Source organism: Balaenoptera musculus, chromosome 6, assembly GCF_009873245.2.
Source record: "Balaenoptera musculus isolate JJ_BM4_2016_0621 chromosome 6, mBalMus1.pri.v3, whole genome shotgun sequence".
In the NCBI taxonomy this organism is placed as follows: Eukaryota; Metazoa; Chordata; class Mammalia; order Artiodactyla; family Balaenopteridae; genus Balaenoptera; species Balaenoptera musculus.
Window position 1 is genome coordinate 94,940,662 of NC_045790.1, and position 14,815 is coordinate 94,955,476.

The 14,815-nt window shown below is 35.0% G+C and overlaps 1 protein-coding gene across 6 annotated transcripts in view; it reads right to left on the reverse strand.

Moving 5' to 3' along the window:
* PTBP3 (polypyrimidine tract binding protein 3) overlaps nucleotides 1-14,815 on the reverse strand; it is a 96,935-nt gene that overhangs the window by 24,387 nt on the left and 57,733 nt on the right. For all 6 annotated transcript variants that reach the window (XM_036854636.1, XM_036854635.1, XM_036854634.1 and 3 more), the window contains 2 exons: nucleotides 7,081-7,191; nucleotides 5,420-5,588 (listed from right to left, as the gene is read on the reverse strand). In XM_036854636.1, the coding sequence (XP_036710531.1) occupies nucleotides 5,420-5,588; nucleotides 7,081-7,191 (280 nt within the window). The remainder of the gene's footprint in view (nucleotides 1-5,419; nucleotides 5,589-7,080; nucleotides 7,192-14,815) is intronic.

Below are 14,815 nucleotides of genomic sequence, written 5' to 3' on the forward strand. Positions count from 1 at the left end.
AAAATGATACTATGAAATTAATACCCATAGAATAAAATAAGAACCTACAAGTTCATACTAACATGAAAAAATAAATACAATGAATAGTAAATAAGCCACAGAGAGCTAATGTACTGTATAATGAATACAGACAACAATATTATACTAAAACTGTGTAATGTGATAAATATCACTACAACTGAATATTACAATATATAAATACATCAAAGTAGCACATTATAAACCTTAAATTCACACGAATTTATGTAATAAAAATGAATGAATGGGGCTTCCCTGGTGGCGCAGTGGTTGAGAATCTGCCTGCTAATGCAGGGGACACGGGTTCGAGCCCTGGTTTGGGAAGATCCCACATGCCACGGAGTGGCTGGGCCCGTGAGCCACAACTACTGAGCCTGCGCGTCTGGAGCCTGTGCCCCGCAACGGGAGGGGCCGCGATAGTGAAAGGCCCACGCACCGCGATGAAGAGCGGTCCCCGCACCGCGATGAAGAGTGGCCCCCGCTTGCCGCAACTGGAGAAAGCCCTCGCACGAACCGAAGACCCAACACAGCCAAAAATAAATAAATAAATAAATAAAGTAGCTATAAAACGCAGCTTTCTTTAAAAAAAAAAAAAAATGAATGAATGAATGAATGGAGTGGTGGTAAGAAAAAAGTTCTTTATAATAAAATCTCAGCTAATAAATGAGAAGGAATGACAGAATTAGCAAATCACCAATATAGCAACAACTACCAGGGTAACAACTAATTTAAGCAATGGATGTTAAAACTAAAGGGTGAAAAGTCATAAGAAGCAGGCTATTTTTATAGTCTCAACATACCCTCCTTACAAGGATATGTTAATTACAAAGAGAAAAACAGTAACTTTACAGGGAAGAAACTTGGCAGAAACCACCTTAAGTGATCAAGGTTAATATCACCAGGAATAGGATAAACTGGCAATATGTGTCTCCTGATGTAATGAAATGAGAAAGACACAACATTATTTCAGCCAAAAAACCAGACACGCATGTTGGGAGAAATTCTATTATATACCCAACCCTGAACTCTTCTAAAATTTAAAGGTCATAAAAGACAAAGAATGAGGAAATGTTCCAAATTAAAGGACTCCCAAGAGACATGACAAATAAATTAACCTGATACTGAGAAAAATTTTCGTATGAAGAACATTATTTTCACAACTGGCAAAAATTTTAAAAGGTCTATGGATTAGATAATAGTATTGTGTGAATGTTAATGTCCTGATTTTGATAATGGTATTTAGGTAAGAATGTCTTTGTTCCTGGAAAATATACAGTGAGTATTTAAAAGGGACACCATGCCTGCAACTTATTCTCCAATGATTCAGAGGAAAAAAACAACACCACCACACACACACTCACACACACATATAAACAGATGATAAAGTAAATGTGGCATGATGTTAATAACTGGGGAATCTGAAGGATATTAGGGAATTCTCTGAACTATTCTTGCAACTTAAAGTATTTCAATAAAAAGTTACTAAAATACTATCAACTTTAAAATATAAGTATTTATAATGTCAAAGTAATAAAGGATTTCTTAAACATGACACAAAAACACAAATATAAAGGAAATGGCAAATAAATTTGACTACATAAAAATACCATGGAGAGAATGAACCAATAAGCCAAAACTGAGAGAAATTATTTGCAACACATAATACCAACAAAGGACTAGTGTCTAGGATATATAAAGAATTCCCACAAATAAACAAGAAAAGACAAGAAACCAAACACAAAAACAGGCAAAAGTATTAACAGAAAATTCATAAAGGAGAATGGCCAATAAATAAATTAAAGTAAGTTCAACCTCACTGGTAATCAAGAAAATTTCACAGCAGCACTGTTCATAATAGCCTCAAACTAAAACAACCCAAATGTCTATCAACAGTAGAATAGATAAACAAACTGTGGTATATTCATACAATGGGAATCTATACACTTGACAGTATTGACAATGAATAAGCGATAGCCACATATGTGAACATGGATGAATCACAAAAGAAAATTATCTTGGAGCAGGGAGAGTGGGAACACAATAAATGAGAGGGGTACAAACAGTGCTTCTTCAGTATGTGTGAACATTTTATTTCTTAATCTGGGTAGTAATTACATGGGTATTTAAAACTGTATTCACGTGTTTTACAAGCTTTTCTATAGGTATAATATATATCTCTAAAAAGAGGGACAGAATGCTCACAACTTAGCCCTAAGACCTTTAAACGGTAATCTTTAAAAGAAAGAAAAGAAAGAACAGCCAGTGAGGTAAGGAAAAAAGTCATGGAAGTGTGGTGTTTCTGAAGCCAAGAGAAAAAAAAGAGGGAATAGTGAACTGTTCAAATATTTGTGAGAGGCAGAGTAAACTTTCACACAACACATAAAAAAGTACTGTTCTCTGTTTGATGAATTATTTATCTTAGAATGTAGACACTACTCTGCAACGACAAAGGATTTATTAATACAATAAAAAAAGGATGGTAACATTCTGATTATTTTATATTCAGAAACCCAAATTTTTAATTGTATTTTTAAAATGTCCTCCTCCCACAATGCAGAACATTAATTATACCAACAGTATGTATTCAATTACTGAAATATGTGCAGTTCTGCATTTGATAGCTAAGTTTTGGCCAACTTGAGTGATAGCCCCAATTTCTATCATTTGTTATTAAAATGGTAATAACAAAGACCTTTGGCTCTCCCAAATTGTACATATGAGTAGGGGCTAATAACAAATACAGTCGTCCCTCAGTATCCACAAGGGATTGGTTCCAGCACACTCCCCAACCCCCCACCCTGTAGACACCAAAATCCAAGGATGCTCAAGTCCCTTATATAAAATTGTATAGTATTTGCATATAATCTCTGCACATACTCCTGCATACTTTGAATCATCTCTAGATTGCTTGTAATACCTAGTATGTTGTAAATGCTATGTAAATAGGTGTAAATACACTGTAATGCTATGTAAAACAGTTGCTGGTACAAGGTAAATTCAAGTTTTGCTTTTTGGAACATTATGGAATTTTTTTCCCCCAAATATTTTTGATCTGCAGTTGGTTGAATCCACAGATTCCAAACCTGTAGATATGGAAGCCCAACTGTATAAAACACAAAAATTTGTTCAGACTAAAACAGAAACTTTAACAATTTAGGAACATGAACTGAACAATCCACTTGACTTTTTCAGTTATAAACAACAAAAAGCTTTTACACTAAATTTACCATCTGTTTTCTAGAAAATTTTGGACAACAATTTGGCTAAGGATTCTTTTTTCTCACCTATAAAATGAAGATAAACTAAATATCACTTAAAGTCTCAACTAATATTTTATGGTGTCATCTCGGAAAGAAAAATCAATCACAAAGGGTAATAAAATTAAAATACTTTATCTAAATAATAAACCACACTTTGAGAGTTGCAAAACCAAAAAGTATATTAACCTAATGATATATCCAAGTAGGCTCTCCACTACTTTTCCCTTTACATAAAGGTTTATTTTAAAAGTTTAAATTATTGAGAACGAATTTTAAATAAAAGAAGGAAGCTCTCCAAAGCAACATTTGCATGAGTAATGCAGAAGACTACTTTTATTAGTGCAAAAATGCAACTTCACACAAACTCAGGGTAAAGATGAAAAGTTCTGATGTTTAAAAAACAAAAACAAAAAATTGTAAATCCTCTTCTTTGAATAAAGAAAGAACATACTACTAATTTAGGTCCTTGTTTTAAAGTATCACTACTTAAAAAAGGAAAAGTATTTCTCTCAAGACCACTTACACCAATATTTTGCTGGTTATATTGGGCTGGCCAAAAGGTTCGCTCGGTTTTTTCTGTAAGATGCCTTTAGTAGCACTTAGTTGTCTTAACTTCATTTGAAACAGTTTTGTTAGATTGTATTGTGACAGCTGTCAGACCAGCGTGCATTTTTAAAAAAACTTATCAAAATTGGTGAATTTTTGGGTAGCCATTTTAATATTGAAGATGGAAGAAAAAAAGCAACATTTTCAGCATATTATACTTTATTATTTCAAGAAAGGTAAAAATGCAACTGAAACACACAAAAAGATCTGTGCAGTGTGTGGAGAAGGTGTTGTGACTGATCAAACATGTCAAAAGTGGTTTGCAAAGTTTCATGCTGGAGATTTCTTGCTAGACGATGCTCCACAGTTGGGTAGACCAGTTGAGTTGATAGCGATCAAATTGAGACATTAATTGAGTACAATCAACGTTATACCATGTGGGAGACAGCCGACATACTCAAAATATCCAAATCAAGCACTGAAAATCATTTGCACCAGCTTGGTTACGTTCATCGCTTTGATGTTAGGGTTCCACATAAGCGAAAAAAAACCTTCTTGAGTGTATTTCCGCATGTGATTCTCTACTTAAACGTAATGAAAACGTTTTGTTTTCAAAAAAAATTGTGACAGACAATGAAAAGTGGATATTGTACAATAATGTGAAACAGAAGAGATTGTGGGGCAAGCGAAATGAACCACCACCAACCACACCAAAGGCTGGTCTTCATCCAAAAAAGGGGATGTTGTGTATATGGTGGGATTGGAAGGGAGTCCTCTATTTTAATTAGCTCCTTCAGGAAAACCAAATGATTAATTCTAACAAGTACTGCTCCCAATTAGACCAACTGAAAGCAGCACTCAACAAAAAGCGTCCAGAATTAGTCAATAGAAAATGTGTAATCTTCCATCAGGATAACATAAGACCACATGTTTCTTTGAGGACCAGACAAAAACTGTTACAGCTTGGCTGGGAAGTTCTGATTCACCCGCTGTATTCACCAGACATTGCACCTTCGGATTTCCATTTATTTCAGTCTTTACAAAATTCTCCTAATGGAAAAAATTTTCATTTCCGGGAAGACTGTAAAAGGCACCTGGAACAGTTCTTTGCTCAAAAAGATAAAAAGTTGTGGGAAGATAGAATTATGAAGTTGCCTGAAAAATGGCAGAAGGTAGTGGAACAAAAGGGTGAATATGTTGTTCAATAAAGTTCTTGGTGAAAATGAAAAATGTGTCTTTTATTTGTACTTAGAAACCAAAGGAACTTTTTGGCCAACCCTATAAATCAACTTATTTAAACCAGTGGTAATATATAAGACTATTAATTTCAAGCAAATGGTTGTATGGTTTATAAAGAACGAGTAATGTTAATGTTAGAAAATAAATTCAATTTCAGGTATCCACTTGTTTTTGCCAACTAATAGAATCTACTAATATTAAGATTCATTAATGAACACATTTTTGTTCCATGATTCTCGCTTTTCTTTAGAAATCCTGAGAGAATCCAAGAAGAAACCACCTGACATATATGGATTAATAAATGAAACTTTTAACTTCAGAAAGCTTGTTCTGTGACCCAAAATAGAACTACTCACCAAAAGCCATAGGGGGTTCAAGGGATGGCTGGCCATCACCAGTAGGAAGGTCTAAGCGAGTGAAGTCTCTGCTTTTGTCATTATTATATTTCACATTAAGGCTGGTAAGCTTGGAGAAGTCAATACGCAGAGTGCAGCATGCATTATAGATATTCTGGCCATCCAGAGCCTAAAGCATGTAAGAAAGGGACTGATGTTTTGCAAGATAATAACAATAATAAATCAAGTAGCCTCTACTTTGACAGAGTGGCAATCAGGCATAAAGCAAAGAGGGCTAAACTAAAAGCCAAAGACCTGTGTTTACTTTTACCTCTGTCACTAACTGTGTGCCTAAGAGAGAAAATGAAAATCTCTATTTCTCAGTTTTTTCATCTGTAAAGTAAGGACAATAATCCCTATCTTGTCTATGATAAGAGCAAATGGAAGAGGAGAAATGTACAAGCTTAGAAAACTATTATACGTTATTGTACATTGTACTATTATTATGATTATTTTTTAAATGTTTAAAGATATTTAAATTTTACATTTCATCTTAATTCGTTTTAGTGTAATTTATATAGGTTAAGATGAAATAAAGCCTTTGTAAATGGTACCTGTCAGAACCACAATATGTGAAATATTATCTACTACTTATTGATTTTCTTGTAAGTTTATTTTCTTTGAGTAATAAACTTGAGGGAAGTTTTGAGTCAGATCAGATACAAGACCAAAAATCAGCAATCCCTCCTTTGAAAATAATAAAGACTTACCAAAGGGATATTTATAGCCACTTATGACTTCCACAAACACTTCAATTTATAAAAATAGATACCAGAAACCAAAACATAAAAAATATCAATAAAACAAAAACATACAAATATACAAAAACCCCTGACTTATCATAATAGTTATTGACCAGTATGCCATCATAAAGGTACAAAATAATATATGTGGGTAGAGGGTACAGCACATATAAATGTTATTCCTAATCAAGAGCTAGACACTTTGTGATACACAAAAGTACTATAAACCTTAGTCCCTATCTTTGGAAAAAAATTAGAAATAATTCAGATACCAATACAAGATAGAATTAGAGTTAGGGATAGATCTCAATAGGAGATGGGTCAAATGTAACCAAACTGAATGTGAAGTTTTACATCCTGTCAAAAGTCAAGCACTCATGTACTAACAAGAAGACAATATGAATTGAAGGCAGCATATTTCCTAAGATTTAATGTCTTTAGCAATTTAGAGCTCAATGAGATTCAACAGTGAATATAGTTGCAAAAATACTGAAATCAATCAATCTTTGGCTCACTTAATAGAAGTAAATGAGGCACTAGGGTAAAGATAATCCTACTTTATTAGTCAGATTATATCAGGAGTACTGTGCTCAACTCTAGACTTTAAATATGACAAACAGAAATGACTCCCAGAAATCTGAGAAATGATAGGTGATTTGAAACCATTTCATATGAAGAAAGAAGTAATTTTTAGACTGTAAGAAGAGCATATGGAACAGTACTTTTAAAAATGGTAAATTTTAGTATGTATATTTTATTACAATTTTCAAAAAAAAAACACATGGTAAACTACAGCAAAGGAGAAGACATGATGGCTTTCTTTGGTATCACTGAAGTGACTGATTAACAATTGAAAAATGAAAAAAAGATCATAATTACCATTTTGGCATAATGTGCATTCAATGGGTCAGCATACTGAAGCAAGGCTTGAAACTGATTATTCTTTGTAAAGGTGATAATCTTTAAGACTGTGCCAAATTTAGAAAATATCTGGAAAAAAGTTCACATTAGGTTAAATTTAAGGAAAAAAATTTGCTAACATATCTTTATAAATACAACTTGATTCATGAATCCCAGTTTTAAATGAAAATAATTTCCTCTATTAAAACTACTGGTACCAAAATTACTTAAATCAAGCCTAAGATGTCCATGTTTCAACACTCATGCATGGCTTAAAACAGTGCCTGACACATAACAGGCACTAAATATTTAACCTATTTTATAGCATGTCATAAATGGCACAATACTGAATCAGGAGGTTACAACAGGAATTAATTAATGCTGTGCGATGTTGGTGTTACAAAGCATATACCTGGAAGTGGAAGAGTCATACAGATAAACTATTTCAGCCTGAGAATCAGCATCTACTTCTTGAAATTTTTATAGACAGGAAAACTATAAAATATTCAACAAAATGAACAACAAAATGTTCAATGCTCTATTAATTCATCAAATACTCATAGAGCACTGTTCTAAGCTCTAGAAACTCAGCAGTGAACAAAACAGTAACAAGAGTCTCAATATGGGCTCATCAATTTTAAACAATAGTACCATACTAATGTTAATAATAGGGGAAACTGTGTATGTCTGTGGCGGTAAGGAGGTATATATATTCTGCTCAAGATTTTTGTGAACTAAAAATGCTCTAAAGAATTCTAGTAGAAAACAAAATGTGAAACAGGAAAAAAAAACCTAAAAAAGGCAGAAAGAGAAGGGGGAAGAAACAACAAACAAGTAGGAAACAGTTACCAACCTGGCAGATATAAGTCCAACTATATAAAAAATCACTTTAAATGTGAATGTTCTAAATATGCTAATTAAAATACATACTTGTCAGAGTGGGCTTTTTAAAAAGCACAAACAAAACTCACCTCCAGGTTATTCATGAGAAACCCACTTTAAATATAAAGACTCAAGCTAAAGGGAGAGAAAGATACACCATGCTAACATTAATTTTTAAGAAAAGCTGGTACAGCTATAGTAATTTTAGACAAAGCTGACTTTTGAAGAAAAATTATCAGGGATAAAGAGGGAGGGTATATAATAATAATAGGGGTCATTTATCCAAGAAGACATAACAACCCTTAATATGTATGTGCTTAATGAAAAAGAATCAAAATACTTAAGAAAAAAAGCTGCTGGACTATAAAAACACTATTGTAGCTGGAGACTTTAACACCGCTCTATCACTAATTGACAGATCCAGAAGTCAGAAAATCAGTAAGGATAGAGCTGAACTGAATAGCATCATCAATCAACTGGATCTAACTGACATTTATAGAACAGTGCACCCAATAACAGAATACACATTCTGAATTTTGCATGAAACATTGACCAAGATAGACACATTCTGAGCCATAAAACACACTTTAACAAATATAAAATAATAGAAATCATACAGTGTATATTCTCAAACAATTATAGATTTAAACTAAAAATCAATAACAGAAAAAAAATACCTGGAAAATCCTCAAAGAAAGAAACGAGTCTCTGCTCTCATAAGGAAAGACAGACGATAAACAAATAAGCCAATAAATAGCAATGTCTGGTCATAAAAAAGTGTTTTGTTTTAAAAATAAAAGGGAAAGGGATGAGAGTGAACTGGAATCCAAGTTGGGAAGGTGCAAGGGTGCTCAAGGAAGGTGTCTCTAAAGAGTCTTTAGAGAAGTGGAATAAACAGAGTTGGGGGACGGTTTCCTGACAGACCCCTGGTTACCAATGCTCTTACAACACTTGTTATACTTCCCCACCACAAGTTCAGGGCCAGAGTTACTACAATGCATTTTGCTTTCCTCTGACATCCCATTTTAAATCTGGATTTTAATGAGCCAGAAACTTGCCCTTCTGCTTCTAAGGATAAAAACGTTAATTTAAAAATTTAAAACTTTTAATAAAATGTACTTAATTTCATTATGGTCATATTTCAGGGTTTAGAACTTTGAGACCTTAACCCCTCATTATAACTGTATTTTGAAAAACACTAGGAAATTTTTTGTTTTGTTCTTTTAATGAAAACTTTGGTCTTATAACAGGTTATTTCCTCAGTACACCCTCATGTCCTAGATACTATTCTTAAAGTTTATAGAAGAATACCAAATTTACTTTCTTCTCAGCTGTCAAAGATTTTATGTTGTATCTTTCTTTAAGATATAGGTATAAGCATTCTTGGGAAAAGGTATTATGTTTTCTTAATTTCCATCCTTGGTGATACTATGGTGTTACATGCATGCACACACATCAATCTATATATTGTAAGTGCATCAATTGAGGTTTGGTTTTTTTTTTCACCTTATAAAGTATAACAGACTTAATTAAAAATGTGTATGTAAAAAAAATGTGTATGTATATATATAAAAGGAGATATAATAACTGCCTAACCTCCCTCCTTCATACTGCAGACACAAGTAGTGTTCTAAAGTACAAGTCAGATTATACTTTTCCCTGCTTAAATTCCTCACTATCTCCCCATTATCTACATGGTAAAATCCAAGCTCTTTGGTATAACATACACAATCTCTCCCTGGTGTACCTCTCCAACCTCATTTCCTGACACTTTTTATACCACACTATTTACATCAACAATAGGGAATTGTCTATAGTAGTTCTCCAGATACACTAAGTGGTTTCAGACTTCCATGCCTATACATGTGGCTTTTCCCTTTTCCTGTAACTCTTTACGTAATATCTAGTAAATTTTCATTTATCTTTTCAAAACTCAGCTCAGGGAATAATGCCACCAGAAAATTCTTAGCCTCACCCAAATCTCAATAGAGTTCATTCTCTAGTACCAAATATTAATATCCCGTCTTGGCTTCATACAAATATTTATCTAGCTGTTTTATTTACGTTGGTCTATACATTTGTTTATATATGTCTCCTTTAATTAGACTGAAAGCTCCTTGAAGGTATATACCTTGTCTTAATCATTTCTCTATCATTGAGTACAATTCCTGGCATATAAGAGGCACAGAGTAAATGCTTATTATTAATTGATAACAAATTATACTCTGAGACCTGACTGAAAAATTATGGCAATATGCAATTTTAAAAATGATAAACATTTTTAATGTAAAATATCTTGTTAATGAAGTAACAAGAGCATATAATTTGCTCTAAAATTTGGGATTTTATACTGTATTATGCTATAGAACCTAGTTAATTGCCACTTAACCTTCAGATTTTGTTAACAGTTCGATTCCTTTCCCTCATTTAACTGGAACAACAACCTGAAGCATATCCTCCCTGACAGACGTGTTTGGCTGTGTAATTTTCATCTGAATGTGCCAAGAGAATATGAATGAACTCAACTGGCTAACCATGGATAGCTCTCTAGAGCCCCCTGGATTGTATTTACTGAAAGAGTAGCTGCAAAGATCAATCAATAAAAAAACTTTTTTTTTTTTTAATTTATTTTTGGCTGCATTGGGTCTTCGTTGCTGTGCGCGGGCTTTCTCTAGTTGCAGTGAGCAGGGGCTACTCTTTGTTGCGGTGCGCAGGCTTCTCGTTGTGGTGGCTTCTCTTGTTGCGGAGCACGGGCTCTAGGCACGTGGGCTTCAGTAGCTGTGGCACGCGGGCTCAGTAGTTGTGCCTCGCGGGCTCTAGAGCGCAGGCTCAGTAGTTGTGGTGCACGGGCTTAGTTGCTCCGCGGCATGTGGGATCTTCCTGGCCCAGGGCCCGAACCCATGTCCCTTGCACTGGCAGGCGGATTCTTAACGACTGTGCCATCAGGGAAGTCCCCAATCTGATACTTTTTGAATAAAGTAAGTGAGCACCAACATTGGGGAATTCAGGAATGCCTGAAGTGTGGTTTTTAACAACTTTTTATAATTATCAAAATACTCATTTTTAAATAGATTTGGTCTCAAAAGATCAATGTTTAGGAAAGTTTAATATATATTTTTATAGATTACAAGGTCTTTGACTATTTCCTAATATATTTACTTTGCTGTCATAAACATAAGAAACACATAGACTCAACTCTTGACATTTCTTGTGCATTTTAATCTTTTCAGACTTTAAAATGGGACTAATAAAATACTAAAGATCAAATTCTGATAAAATTAATCTTCAGGGTAATGTTTATAAAGAGGGCTTGCCAGAAACTGAAAATGTTCACCAGTATTCACTTGTAAAAAAAGAATTATTTATATTAGAGCTTTTTAAAATAGCAAGCACATTGGCCACAATTTGTTTATAATAGTTTTTGTACCTACTCCTTCAGTGCACAAAGAAATTTTTTAGAATGCTGGGTTGAGTTTATGTAATGGAACAGTTGATGAATGCCTTCTTTATCTACAAATACTCTCTAAGTGATGCCATCCAATCCAATGGCCTTAATTATCACTCATATGCAAATGATTACCAATTCTCCAGCGTGAATTCTTATGCCCAATCCAGACTTATTTCCCAACTGTCTCTTCAACATCTCCCACTTGGATGTCTAACAGGTATCTCAAATTTAACATGTCCAAAACACACTCTTGATTCCTCCCCTTCCTCCCACCCCTGCCCTAAATCTTTTTCGCCCTCAGTCTTTACTATCTTAGTATAAGATAGCTCTATTTTACCAGAGGCTCACATCCACAATCTGGAAGGCATTCTTGATTACTCTCTTTCTCTCCATAACCCACATCTACTAAACCCATCAGCAAATCATTCCAAATATATACTTAATCACCATGTGCAGTGCCCACGTTCCCACCTGGGTCACCACCATCTCTCATCTGGACTATGATAAGAGCCTCCACTTATGCCTACAGTTTATTCTTAACATAGCAACAAGAACATTAAACCTATCATCTCCCTCCTCTACTCAAAATCCTCCATGGCTTCCTATTTCACTCAGTGTAAAGATTATAAAGGCTTTGCATCATCTAGTCTTAACACCTTCTCTGAGCCTATCATTTATGGCTTTCCTATTTTTTACACTCCAATGATATAGTCTTTTTTCTGATATTTGAACACATTAAGCACACTTCCATTTTAGGGACTTTGCACTTGCTGTTCTTTCTGACTGGATCATTGTTCTACCGTATATACACATAACTTACACCCTCACATCCTTCAAGCTTCTGTTCAAATGTCATCATACTGTAAACACTTCCTTTAACCTACCTCATTTGAAATAGCACCACTCCCATCTCAGTCATTATTAATCGCCTCACCATGAGCTAAAGGAAAAACACTAGCTTCCATAGATGTTAGAGAGCAGTTTAGCTAATGTCAACTCTACTTGCTAATTAATTATAACATGTGCAACCAACTCCACACTTCCATGTATTTTCCAATCACAATATTTATCACATTTTATGCTATTACTTATGAAATTACATCTTACCCACAAGACCACAAGAGCAAGGATCAGTTTCTTACAATGCAATTTACTAGCATCTGATAAGTACAGCTAACATTTCTTGAGCACTTACTATGTAACAGGCACTGTTCTAAGTGCTTTAAATGCATTAACCCACGTGATCCACACAATGAAGGTATAAAATAGATACCATCTTCATCCCCATTATATAAATAAGAAAAAGACACAGAGGGAGTAAGTTACTTGTCCAAGGTTATAGAGGTAGTAACTGGTAGAGCTAGGATTCAAACCAGCTCCAGATACTGTATCCTTAATCATTATGCTATACTACATTTTAGTTGGCTAATGGAATAGAGTGTCGGGGGAGAGGGCTTAATTAATGTAATTAGAGAAAGACTCTCTGAGGAGGTGAATTTGAGCTGCAAATGGAATGATGTAGATTCAGCTAAGTGGCTATCTCGGTAAAGAGTGTTCCAGGCCTACGAAATAGAAAAGAGAAATGGACAAGGACAGAAATAAGAGGGGGGGAGGGGGAGAGGGTCAAAGGGCCAGAAAAGCTAGGGTGCTAAATAAGCAGAAGAGTTAGGAAGTGAGGTTAAAGAGATGGGGAGAGGTCTGCATATGGGGCCTTAAGTGCCTTGCTAAGAAGTTTTGGTGTTTTCCAACAGCAATGTGAAGAAGGATTAAACAGGAGAGTGCCATAACTAAAGGGCTGAGAGTCCTATCCCCATGGTTACTATTGAAGACTCTCAGTTACCTCTCTTCACCTGAAGGACCCATGATCTTTTAGGAGAGAAACAAGGTTTGTTACTGGTCTGAGGGAAATGATAAATGGAATGGCAAGACAGGACCACACAACCTTGACTAAATTCACTGCTGACTGATGGCAATGTTGAGCCACAGGTGCAATAACATCTTTTGTAAAGCAGTAGAAGTTAGCAGTAGCTACAGTGCCACAGTAGCAAAAGCAAACAAAAAATGCTGATGGATCACAGAGGGTTCAATGCCACTTTGTGGGATAAACAGTAGAAAAGAACAAAGAAACCAATCACTTAAGTAACTGCTGAACACTTTAAGGAAACAACGGTGGCTACGGATACCACTGCTAAAACCCTCCATGGGACATGCTTCACAAATGCACATATTTAGAAAATGGTACTCAGGAAACTATCACAGGGAATAAAGTAGGCATAATAAATGGTATATTTTGATATTTACATGCATAGCACATGAACCATATTAGGAAATATATCTGAGTTCTATCACCAATTGGTACAATGACTGTGGGAAAAATAACAACTTCTAAGGTCCCCAGCACCCTTATTTGTAAAATGTGAGAAGAGGATAGGATACATTTCAATTCTTAAATACACATGCACACACACACCCCTATGACTCTTCATTCAGTAGTACAAATCCAAAGGTTTGGAAAGCAGTTAAATGAGTCTAGACTGGCCTGAGATCATGCTGTTTAATATATAATGAGATATAAATATGAAAATAGGGACTTCCCTGCTGGCACCGTGGTTAAGAATCCACCTGCCAATGCAGGGGACACAGGTTCGATCCCTGGTCCGGGAATATCCCACAAGCCACAACGAGCAACTAAGCCTGTGCGCCACAACTACTGAGCCTGCGCTCTAAAACCCACAAGCCACAACTACTGAAGCCCGTGCGCCTAGAGCCCGTGCTCCGCAACAAGAGAAGCAACTGCAATGAGAAGCCCACGCACCACAACGAAGAGTAGCCCCCCACTCGCCGCAACTAGAGAAAGCCTGCACGCAGCAACGAAGACCCAACACAGCCATAAATAAATAAATAAATATGAAAATAAGCATATAATATGTTTTAGTGTTTTAAAATAATTTTTATACTTAGTTTGTCAAGTATAATGAAATGGAATACTGGAGTTGACATTAGGGGACTTGAGTTCTAACTGGTTCTTCAATTACTCTTTACAATATTCAACTCACCAAGTATCTGAGCCTCAGTTTTATTCAATACAAAATTATGTAACTAGGTGATCGATCTTCCAGTTCTTAAATTCTATATCTTCACAGTAGGCCATGATGTGGTACACTGCCTCTTATCAAGACAGTTTAGACATAGTAATGGGTAGTCTATGAAAGCTATGTTGAGAATCAGTCAGTATTTAACATGATACTTCCTTATTTAAGTTACTCATATTTTTCTTTCAGAGTTTTTAAAATAAAAATACTCAAGTGTAGGGAGGAGTCAATAGAAATAGATTAGTTGTTTTCTATATTGATGTTACTTTCTGAGGAACAACTACTACTGGTG